Source organism: Amblyraja radiata, chromosome 6 (assembly GCF_010909765.2).
Source record: "Amblyraja radiata isolate CabotCenter1 chromosome 6, sAmbRad1.1.pri, whole genome shotgun sequence".
NCBI classification, from domain to species: Eukaryota; Metazoa; Chordata; class Chondrichthyes; order Rajiformes; family Rajidae; genus Amblyraja; species Amblyraja radiata.
In genome coordinates this window covers 104365868-104378553 of record NC_045961.1, presented here as the reverse complement: position 1 = coordinate 104378553, position 12686 = coordinate 104365868, and the positions used below count along the sequence as shown (strand labels likewise).

General features: G+C 43.3%; 1 protein-coding gene across 2 annotated transcripts in view; it reads left to right on the top strand.

The window, feature by feature from the left end:
* The first annotated feature begins 505 nt into the window (after positions 1-505).
* Positions 506-12686, top strand: part of acer3 (alkaline ceramidase 3) — a 192005-nt gene continuing 179824 nt past the window's right edge. For both annotated transcript variants that reach the window (XR_004412413.1, XM_033023385.1), the window contains exon 1: positions 506-665. Coding sequence is in view for 1 of the 2 variants with exons in the window: in XM_033023385.1 (XP_032879276.1) it covers positions 563-665 (103 nt within the window). In the remaining variant the exon portion in view is untranslated. The remainder of the gene's footprint in view (positions 666-12686) is intronic.

Genomic DNA, 12686 nt, shown 5'->3' with positions numbered 1-12686 from the left:
TTGGAAGGATATGGGCCAAGCGCAGGCAGGTGGGACTAGTGTAGCTGGGACATGTTGGCCGGTGTGGGCAAGTTGGGCCGAAGGGCCTGTTTCCACACTGTATCACTCTATGACTCTATAATTCATCCCAGTCCTAAATGACCTTCCCCTTATTCTTAAGGGGTAACTATCACATTGAGGGAAGGATATTTTAATCAAGTGGCATCTGTATGTGTGTAGGAAGGGACTGCAGTGAATGGAGGGCGTGGCCTGAGAAGGAAGCGTCATGAAGAGAGAGGGGGGGGGGCGTGGCCGGGGCTGCTCATGAACATCTGGGCGTGGCCAGGGCTGCTCATGAATATCTGGGCGTGGCCAGGGCGGTCTAATGAATATCTGGGCGTGGCCCCGACCTCTGCTCATGAATAGGGGGCGTGTCCGGCGCTGTGAGTGGAGCAGGCGGCGGAGAGGGCGTGTCCTCTGCCTGTGATCGACAGCGGGCGGCGAGGCGAGGCGTGGCCTGCGGCGTCGCCATGGTGACCGGGCCTACCTCCCCCGTCTCTGCCTCTCGCCGCACACCTCCAACATGGCACCCGTGTATGACAGGCCCGGCTACTGGGGAAAGCCCACCTCAACACTGGACTGGTGCGAGGAGAATTACGCCGTGTCCTTTTACGTGGCCGAGTTCTGTAAGTTTATATATTTATTTTTTAATTTAGAAATATATACAAATATATATATGAATTAGTTATTACCGGGTGGGTTCACAGTGACAGGAAGCGTTGCTGGGCGCCGCCGAACCCTGCGTGTCTTGGCCTATCTGTATCTCCCACCGCACTAGCTCAACACCAGAAATAAATGCAAACTTGCGTCCCTCTGGACACTTTTTGTTTTGCAAAATCATTTTCCAGACAACAATGCACACATTTTGTTTTAAATGTGCGGGGTTCTGGCGACTGTAACTGCGCTTGTTGCAGCCTCACAAGTCTCCCCAGCCTTTGCAAGTTGGGAATTGATGCTTCTACATCTTTGCTCAACGTTTACGCTTTAAAAAAACATTCCTCAGCATGTTGGGGATGTAATTTTCTGCATGCATTTCTGTCGGTGATTCGTGCGAGGAAGGTCTGTTTGTCCTTGGCTGCTGGTTGCATTTCATGTGCCCTTTAAATGACTTCAGTACAGCTACATTGTATGTGATATAAATATCGTCTGGAAAGTGTGAGTGTTTGCTCGTTCAAGAGTCAAGTCAAGGGTGTTTGATTGTCATTTGTACCGACAATGGAACAAATAAATTCTTACTTGCAACAGAACAGACCAGTAAACACATATACACAGATAATTAGTAATAAACAAAATAGTGTTGCATAAAATTATGTTTTGTCTCTTTAAAACACAATTCTAGGCACATTTCTATTTTCTAATTAACATCTGTGTTTGGGACCTGGGACCAGGTGACATTTGTTGCCCAAGGATGGTGTACGATGGGCTGTCATTGTACAGTGCCCTCCATAATGTTTGGGATAAAGACAGGTGATTGACTTGGCCACTCAAGAATTGAGCATTTTTTAGCTTTGAAAAACTCCTTTGTTGCTTTAGCAGTATGTTTGGGATCATGGTCTTGCTGTAGAATGAACTGCTGGCCAATGAGTTTTGAGGCATTTGTTTGAACTTGAGTAGATAAGATGTGTCTATACACTTCAGAATTCATTATGCTACTACCATCAGCAGTTGTATCATCAATGAAGGTAGTGAGCCAGTACCTTCAGCAGCCATACATGCCCAGGCCGTAACACCCCCACCACCGTGTTTCACATAGGAGGTGGTTAGCTTTGGATCTTGGGCAGCTCCTTCTCTCCTCCATACTTTGCTCTTGCCATCACTCTGATATGTTAATCTTCGTCACATCTGTCCACAAGACCTTTTAACAAAACTGTGGTTTCTCTTTTAAGTACTTCTTGGCAAACTGTAACCTGGCCATCCTATTTTTGCGGCCAACCAGCGGTTTGCATCTTGCAGTGTAGCCTCTTTATTTCTGATCTGTCGGACAGGTATTTGAGGATTAATCTTTGTTATAGAGATAATTCCTCTTCATCAGCTGTGGAGGTCTTCCTTGACCTGCCAGTCCCTTTGCGATTAAGCTCACTAGTGCTCTCTTTCTTCCTAATGATGTTCCAAAAAGTTGATTTTGTTAAGCCTAAGGCTGATGTCTCTTAACAGTTTTATTCTTGTATCATAATGGCTTCTTTGACTTTTATTGTCACAACTTTTGTCCTCATTTTGATAAACAGTAATAAACGCTTCCAAAGATGATGGGAAGACTGGAGGAAAGACTAGGTGCTGAGAGCTCTCTTATACCTGCATTAAGGAGGCAATTAAAAACATCCGAGTAATTACAAACACCTGTGAAGCCATGTGTCCCAAACATTATGGTGCCCTCAAATTGGGAGACTATGTATAAACACAGCTGTAATTTCTACGTGGTGAAACCAAGATGTACAAAAATACCCTTTAATAAAATCTGACAATGTGCACTTTAACTGCATGTGATTTTTTTTTTTCTATCACAAATCTCAAATTGTGGAGTACAGAGGCTAATAAATAAATGATGCGTCTTTGTCCTAAACATTATGGAGGGCACTATATGTGGCGTTGCAAGCAATGTTAGTATTTAATGTCCTTGAACCTTTAAAGGTCTTGCCTTGACAGTTAAAAGTCAACTGGCCTGTTAGAATGTTAAGTTTAGTATATTTTTGTCACGTGTACCGAGGTACAGTGAAAGGCATTTTTGTTGCCTGCTTTCCAGTCAGCTAAAAGACTATACGTGATTACCAATAAGCCATCCACATCCTAAAGATATAGGATAAAGGGAGTAATGTTTAGTGCAAGGTAATATCTGATTAAAGATAATTTGAGGGTCTCCAATGAGATTGATGGTAGGTCAGGACCACTCTGCAGTCAGTGTTAGGATGGTTCATCCCAGGATGGTTGACCCATCCTAACACTGACTAGAGAGTGGTCTTGTTAAAGTTGGGAGGAAACTGACCCTGAATCCTGAATTTTCACACTTCTGTACGTCTTGCCTGATGGGAGAGGGAAGAGGTACAGTGACTAGCGTGAGACTCTTCCTTGATTATGCTGGTGACCTTGCCGAGGTGGCATGAAATGTCCTTGGAGTTAATGGAAGGGAGGATGGTTTGCATGATGGTCTGGGCCACGTCCACAATGTTCTGCAATTTCTTGCGGTCTGCATGGAGCTGTTCCCAAAACATGCTTTAATGGATCTTGGAAAATGATTTTTACAGTGCATCTGTAGAAGTCGCAGAGAGTTATTGGGGACATGCCGAACTTAAACATTCTAAGGCCATTGCTTTGATATGTCTGGTCCAGGACAAGCTGCTGGTGATACATTTGAGATACAACATGGAAAAAGGACCTTTGGCCCAGTCCACAGTCCATCACACTAGCTCTATGTTATCCCATTACCTACACATTTGGGACAATTTTATAGATACCAATTAACCTACAAACCCACTTGTCTTTTGGATGTGGGAAAAAACCAGGGCACATGGTCACAGGGAGAACGTGCAGACCCCACACAGCACCTGAGGTCAGGACAGAACCCAGGTCTCTTGCACTGTGAGGCAGCATCTCTACCAGCTCTGCCTCTGTGCCACCCATGGGCAGGGGTATCAGATTTTTGACTCGTCATGTTAGGATGGTTTTGTATGTTTAAGCTCACGAAGGCACATTTCTTTAATTGTCTTTAATGAAAGCCATGGAACTGTAAAATTGTTGCAGTACTATTGGTGGTCGTGGATTCAACCAAAATAGAAGATTTATGAAAACGTAATGTGTCCTTTCAGAGGTCTGATCAAATGTATCATTGACCTGAAATGTTATCTCTGCCCCTCTCTTCTTTGATCTTTCCTGATCAATTGAGTTACCCCAACATTTTTGTTTTAAGTTTGGATTTCCAGCATTTAAACTTTTTGCTTTAAGTAGATCAATACAAATGGTAGCTAACCCAATTTATCTTTGAGGTGTGATTCATGGGAAAAGTGAAGTGAGAGAGGACTGAGGAGGCTTCTTGTGCAATTCGGCGAAGCTAACTCAGTGGCCGGTTATATATGCGTCAGCTGTGTAAAATCATAGAATGATTACAGCGCAGAATTAGATCATTTGGCTCATTGTATCTGTGTCATCTCTCCACCAGAGTGACTCATTGGTTTAAGGGCTCATCCCTGTCTCCATTGCCTTGCAAACTTTCCCTACCCATACATTTAACCGGTCCCTTTTGAATGCCACAATTGAACCTTTCTCCACCACATATGTAGGCAAAAAAGACACACAATGCTGGAGTAGTGAGTCAGCCAGCATCTCTGGAGAACATGGACAGGCAATATTTCGGGTCTGGACCTTTCTTTAGACATCTGCAGGCTGTACATTCCAATTTCCAAACGCATGCAGTGTGTGCATAGTTTAAAAAAAAAAAATTCACGTGACTCTTAATTCTCTTCCTGTTATTTCATATTATGACGTCTACTCCTTGACCACCCTGTAGCCTCCCATTATTGATTCTGTAAAGACTCCTTGACATTTTACCTACTTTCCTTAAATCTGCCTTCAATCTTCTCTTGAAAGAAAAGGGTCTCAGCTTCTCTAATCCATCCTTGTTAACTGGCGTAGACACAAAATACTGGAGTAACTCAGCAGGTGAGGCAGCATCTCTGGAGAGAAGGAATTGACGCCATTTCAGGTCGAGATGCTTCTTCAGACTAATGTCAGGGGAGGAGGCGGGACAAAGATAGAATGAAGTCGGAGACAGTAATGCCCCTGTCCCACTTAGGAAACCTGAACGGAAACCTCTGCAGACTTTGCGCCCCACCCAAGGTTTCTGTGCGGTTCCCGGAGGTTTTTGTCAGTCTCCCTACCTGCTTCCACTACCTGCAACCTCCGGCAACCACCTGCAACCTCCGGGAACCGCATGGAAACCTTGGGTGGGGCGCAAAGTCTCCAGATGTTTCCATTCAGGTTTCCTAAGTGGGACAGGGGCATAAAACTAGTGGGAGAACTGAGAAGGGGAGGGGATGGAGAGAGAAAGCAAGGGCTATCTGGTTAGAGAAGTCAATGTTCATACCGCTGGGGTGTAAACTATTCAAGTGCAATATGAGGTGCTGTTCATCCAATTTGCGCTGGGCCTCACTCTGACAATGGAGGAAGGTCAGATTGGGAATGGGAGGGAGAGTTGAAGTGCTGAGCCACCAGGAAATCAGGTAGGTTAAGACGGACTGAGCGGAGGTGTTCAGTGAAACGATCGCCGAGCCTGCGCTTGGTCTCACCGATGTAGAGAAGTTGACACCTGGATACAGTAGATGAGGTTGGAGGAGGTGCAACTGGGCCCTCTATTGAGCAATATCTCAAATAGTTTCAGGGTCTCCTTAAATGACCCCAGCCTTCCCACCATCTAGAATGCCAGCATGTGGAGATGGGGACTCCGCCAGAGCCCAGCCTGTAAAAGCGGAGCAGTACAACAGCCAGCCAACCATGTCATCTCTGGGTGCCCGCTCTACCACCCACCAAATGGAGCTCGGGGCTTGACAGACATTGACACAGAGACAACAACCTGGCTGCTCAACACCCGGCTTGAGATCTAACTATTATAACCATATAACCATATAACAATTACAGCACGGAAACAGGCCATCTCGGCCCTACAAGTCCGTGCCGAACAATTATTTTCCCTTAGTCCCACCTGCCTGCACTCATACCATAACCCTCCATTCCCTTCTCAGCTTCATATCATCTGGTATTGTTTAGTTTAGTTTCGTTTGAATATACAGCGCGGAAACAGGCCCTTCGGCCCATCGAGTGTGCGCTGACCAGCAACCACCGCACACTTAACCATATAACCATATAACAATTACAGCACGGAAACAGGCCATCTCGGCCCTACAAGTCCGTGCCGAACAATTATTTTTCCTTAGTCCCACCTGCCTGCACTCATACCATAACCCTCCATTCCCTTCTCATCCATATGCCTATCCAATTTATTTTTAAATGATACCAATGAACCTGCCTCCACCACTTCCACTGGAAGCTCATTCCACACCGCTACCATTCTCTGAGTAAAGAAGTTCCCCCTCATGTTACCCCTAAACTTCTGTCCCTTAATTCTGAAGTCATGTCCTCTTGTTTGAATCTTCCCTATTCTCAAAGGGAAAAGCTTGTCCACATCAACTCTGTCTATCCCTCTCATCATTTTAAAGACCTCTATCAAGTCCCCCCTTAACCTTCTGCGCTCCAGAGAATAAAGACCTAACTTATTCAACCTTTCTCTGTAACTTAGTTGTTGAAACCCAGGCAACATTCTAGTAAATTTCCTCTGTACTCTCTCTATTTTGTTGACATCCTTCCTATAATTGGGCGAGCAAAATTGTACACCATACTCCAGATTTGGTCTCGCCAATGCCTTGTACAATTTTAACATTACATCCCAGCTTCTATACTCAATGCTCTGATTTATAAAGGCTAGCATACCAAAAGCTTTCTTTACCACCCTGTCTATATGAGATTCCACCTTCAAGGAACTATGCACGGTTATTCCCAGATCCCTCTGTTCAACTGCATTCTTCAATTCCCTACCATTTACCATGTATGCCCTATTTTGATTTGTCCTGCCAAGGTGTAGCACCTCACATTTATCAGCATTAAACTCCATCTGCCATCTTTCAGCCCATTCTTCCAAATGGCCTAAATCACTCTGTAGACTTTGGAAATCCTCTTCATTATCCACAACACCCCCTATCTTGGTATCATCTGCATACTTACTAATCCAATTTACCACACCTTCATCCATTGATGTACATGACAAACAACAAAGGACCCAACACAGATCCCTGAGGCACCCCACTAGTCACCTGCCTCCAACCCGACAAACAGCCATCCACCATTACCCTCTGGCGTCTCCCATTCAGCCACTGTTGAATCCATCTTGCTACTCCTGCATTTATACCCAACAGTTGAACCTTCTTAACCAACCTTCCATGAGGAACCTTGTCAAAGGCCTTACTAAAGTCCATATATACAACATCCACTGCTTTACCCTCGTCAATTTCCCTAGTAACCTCTTCAAAAAATTCAAGAAGATTAGTCAAACATGACCTTCCAGGCACAAATCCATGTTGACTGTTCCTAATCAGACCCTGTTTATCCAGATGCTTATATATATTATCTCTAAGTATCTTTTCCATTAATTTGCCCACCACTGAAGTCAAACTAACAGGTCTATAATTGCTAGGTTTACTCTTAGAACCCTTTTTAAACAATGGAACAACATGCGCAGTACGCCAATCCTCGGGGACTATTCCCGTTTCTAATGACATTTGAAATATTTCTGTCATAGCCCCGGCTATTTCTACACTAACTTCCCTCAATGACCTTGGGAATATCCTGTCAGGACCTGGAGACTTATCCACGTTTATATTTTTCAAAAGTGTCAGTACTTCTTTTACTTTGAAACTCATAGTATCCATAGCTACTCTACTAGTTTCCCTTACCTCACATAATTAAATATCCTTCTCCTTGGTGAATACCGAAGAAAATAAATTGTTCCTTTGGTTCATGTTTCATTCGCAAGAAGAAGACCATCTAAATTGAACAGGGTATTTTGGGTGAGGCCTGGCCAGTGTTATGATGTCTGTTAGGCAATATTTTTGTATTAATGTCATCAATGCCACTTTTATGCCACATGATCCAACTTTTGCTGAGAAGCCTGTTATGTGACACCTTATCAAAAGCCTTCTCTAATTCTGCAGTTGTCTTGCAAACTCTCGCAACAATAATGGCTTCATCAAAACATTCTGCCTAATTGGTTAAATATGATTTGCCCTCAATAAATCTGTGCTGGTTTGCCTTAATTAATACATTCTCCTGCAGGTTTGGGTTCATATTCCAAAACAATGTTCCTAAAAGCTCTTTCCCACCCCCCCTCTTCTGAATCCCCACAGTTTCTCAGCTTATATTTTTGGATCAGATTAGAAACACTTTCATTGAGATTGATTGTGGGAGAAAATTATGTGTTTGTAAAGAAATGTCAGGTCGGATATTGACTTGCGCCAAGTTGATGATGATGAAGCATTCAGTCATTCAACATGTGTAAGGGTTTACTTTTCCTTGACAAAAAGGATGTGATCTTTTATTTGAACATAAGAAATAGGAGAAGTGGGCCCTTTGAACCTGTTCTGCTATTCAATAAAATCGTACAGGCCCCAATTGGCATCAATTGTGCTGAAGTGGAAATAGTTGAGAGCTTCATATTCCTTGGCATTAATATAACTAATGATCTGTGTGTACCAGCCGCATTAACGTGACAACCAATGTCACTACTTCTTCAAGAGTCTGAGGAAATTCAGCATGGGTCCGATAATTTACAAATTGCTACAGATGCACCTTTGAAAAAATACTGCATCACAGCTTGATTTGTGGAAAAGCTCTGCCCAAGACCACAAGAAATTGCAGAGAGTTGGGGATGTAGCCCAGTCCATCGCACAGACCCGACTGGCAACCACCGACTCCATTTACATTTCACGCTGCCTTGGAAAAGCAGCCAATATAATCAGACATCCCACCCCGGTCATTCCTCCTTCTCCCAGCTCCTGTCAGGCTGAAGGTACCGAAGCTTGAAAGCGCGGACCGCCAGACTCTGGAACGGATTCTTCTCCTCTGTTACCCAGTTCCTGAACAGTCCTCCCATTAGCTAGGCTTTAGTCTGATTCACCTCTACCCCATCGTGGACATTAGACTAAGTTTATGGAACTGATGCGCTGCAATGCTGACACTATATTCTGCACACTCTATCATTCCCTTTGCTCTCTACCTATTGTACTTGATTTTAACAACTGTGTGTATATATAGTATTATCTGATCTAACTGGATAGGATGCAAAACAAAGCTTTTCACCGTACCTCAGTATGAATGTTTTTTGTTTTTTTAAAAATATTTTTATTAGAAGCATATACATATCTTAACCAAAACACGATTTGCTTACCAGTTACATATAAACACAGCTTCTAATTTTTTATTATTTTTTTTTTAAAGTTAGAGCTATAGAGAGAGAAGAAATAATGGAAGAGAAAAAGGAAACTATAAGCTAATAGAGAGGGGAGGGAGAAAAAAACCACAAAGAGGATCACCAATAACACAATTTTGGAGATAGGTCTGTAGATTATAGACTAATTGTTCATCCAGTCCTGGATTCAAGTTTGTCCAGCTTCTGTGTTGAACTAGTTTACCCCTTTAGAAAATCAATAAATGGAGACCATATTCTAGCAAATAGTTCTGATTTGTCAATTAAGACAAGTCTCATTTTTTCCAAGTGTAAGGTCTCAGACATTTCCGTGATCTACATTTTAATTGTGGGGGTTGTTCCTCTATTAATGTTTAAGAAAGAACTGCAGATGCTGTAAATCGAAGGTAGACAAAAATGCTGGAGAAACTCAGTGGATGCAGCAGCATCTATGGAACGAAGGAATAGGTGACGTTTCAGTCTGAAGAAGGGTCTCGACCTGAAACGTCGCCTATTCCTTCAGTCCATGGATGCTGCCTCACCTGCTGAGTTTCTCCAGCATTTTTGTGTACCTAATATCTATTAATATAATTTTTGATCAATCTGTGGCTGAGCCTCTACAACTTTCTGGGGTAGAGAATACCAAAAATATATCACTTTCTGAACGAATACATTTCTCTGCCTCTCAGTTGAAAATCGCATGCCCTTTACTCTGAAACTAACCCGTTATTCCAGTTTCTTCAGCAAGGAACACTGCCATCCCTAGTTCCAAAATGCCACTGGGCTAGGAGTTCCAGGATGTTGCTCCATCATTGGTGAAAGAATAGCAAGTAATTCCGGGGACCTGAAGCTCACAGAATTTCCAAAACAAAATACTGCTGACATGGGAAATCTGAAGTAAACCAGAAAATGCTGTCAATACGAAGGACTAGGGAAAGCGTTCATAAGTTATAGGAGCAGAATTAGGCCATTCAGTGCATCGTCTCCTCCGCCATTCAATCATGGATTGTGTATCTTTCCCTCTCAACCCCATTCTTCTGCCTTCTTCCCATAAGGGGGATTCAAAGCTAATCTTTCATCAGAAGTGTAATGGTGTTTCCCTGCACTTGCTCTCCTTTACACTCACAGATGGTAGTGATTGCTGCTTTTGGCGTGTAATATCAATTCATGTCTTTGCATGCTGCAGCCATGATGAGGTGGATTTTGTCTTACATTACACATGCACCTGTCCAGACAAGCAGAGAATATTGAAATATATTACTGAATTGTGCAATGTGGGTGGAAGAGACACCTTGGGATGTTGAACAAAGTCACTTGCTGAAGGAAACCAGCTTCTGATATAATTCCCAGGGTAATTCCCAAGGAATTGTGGCCAAACTGCTCTGTTGACAATCTACAAACACAGCCGACCCAAAACGTCACCTATTAATTTTTCTCCAGCGATGCTGCCTGGCCCACTGAGTTAATCCAGCATTTTGTGTCTATTTATATAGGACACAGATTAATGACTACTTGTTAGTTGAAGTCTGGATTTTGTCCAGGTTTGGTGTTTGTGGGCACGGACTGGTTAATTATCTGAAACACTGTTGGAATTCTACATTGAGCTGGATACTGCCAAATCATTATTGATCAGCCCCATTTACAACATACGTTCATAAATGAGAGGAGCAGAATTAGGCCCATCAAGGCTACTCCACCATTCAATCTTGGCTGTTCTCTTCCCCTCATCCCCATTCTCCTGTCTTCTCCCCATAACCCCTGGCACCCATACTAATCAAGAATCTTTCTATCTTTGCCTTAAAAATATCCATTGACTTGGCCTTCACAGCGTTCTGTAGCAATGAGTTCCACAGATTCACCACCCTCTGACTAAAGAAATTCCTCCATAAAGGAACGTCCTTTTATTCTTAGGCTGTGACCTCTGGTCCTAGACTCTCCCACTGGTGGAAACATCCTCTCCACATCCTCTCTAACATTAATGATGGAGAAAGGATTGGGAATAAGATCCTCAGCAATTGAATCTTTCTTCCTTGATGCTAGGTGTAACTTCAGACATTGGCAATACTTCCTCCCCTTTGAATAGTTTTATTCAAACGCCTTGCATTATTTTTCTGCTGGTTGGAAGTAAGTTGCTCTGACATGACTTAGCCATGTTGCATTGGACTTATGTGTAGGAAAGAACTGCAGATGCTGGTTTAAATCGAAGGTAGACACAAAATGTTGGAGTAACTCAGCGGGACAGGAAGAATGGGTGACGTTTCGGGTCGAGACCTTTCTTCAGACTGATGTCGGGAGTGGGCGGGATAGAGATAGAATGTAGTCGGAGACCGTAAGACTGGTGGGAGAACTGGGAAGGGAGGGGATAAAGAGAGAGTAAGGGCTATTTGAAGTTAGAGGTCAATGTTTATACTGCTGGGGTGTAAGCTATCCAAGCAAAATATGAGGTGCTGTTCCTCCAATTTGCCCTGGGCCTCACTGACAATGGAGGAGGCCCAGGACAGATAGATCAGATTGGGAATGAAAGGGGGAGTTAAAGTGCTGAGCAACTGGGTCGTATGTTCTATGGAGTGAACATATCTGGGCATTTATCCATATTACCAGATAGATGCCAGTGCTGTATTCTGGAACAGTAAAGCTATACAATCTATTCTATCAATGCAAGGTCACCTTGCATTATTTAACATACTGGGTGGGTAAAGGTGTTAATGTGGATGCCCTTACGATTAAATACATTTAACAAACTGCAAAATTATGACTCTTAAATGTCCATGGCAGCCTCATTGGGTTGTGATCAAAATTTGTTTTTGTTTGACATTTCCAGCCCTTGCATTTTTAAATTTCAGCCAGCTTGCATTTAAATAGAATGACCTTTTGTTTTCCTCATAGCCTATTCTTCTCCTTTTTTGATGTTTATATGATTTTAATAAATCAGTTAGCTACTTGCTACTGAATAGGAGGCACAGTTCAATTATACTTTATTGTATCTTTGAATTGTGCCTATTCACAAGCAAGCTGCTTCAGATACTGCAGATAGAAACATAGAAATTAGGTGCAGGAGTAGGCCATTCGGCCCTTCGAGCCTGCACCGCCATTCAATATGATCATGGCTGAATGCTGGAATCTTGAGCAAAATGCTGGAATCTTGAGCAAAATGCAAAATGCTGCAGGAAGTGGGTCAGACCAAAGATCTTTGGGTCAGACTGCGTCTTCAGACGGACTGAAGAACGGTTCCAACCCAAACCGTTGCCTGTCCGTTACTTCCTCAGGCACTGCCTGGCCCGCTGAGTTCCTCCAGCACTGTGTTTTGCTTGTGATTAAGATTGGTATACTTTGCTTGTTTCTTCCTCCCCAGATGCTGGACGTGGTCAGTGCTGTCAATGCTACTGTGGCTCCAGGAAATGTTTCCACCTCTGTGTAAACCAGCTGCTGCTCTGCTGGTAGTTCTCTTAGCTGATACTGTAATCGGAGAATGGTGGGCTGTGGACTAATTCTGAAAGCATTAATAGGAAATCTTGGCGAAAGGATTTGTGCCATGCAATAGAAATATTAGACAATAGGCGCAGGAGTTGGCCATTCGGCCCTTCGAGCCAGCACCGCCATTCACTGTGATCATGGCTGATCATTCACAATCGGTACTTTGAACTTG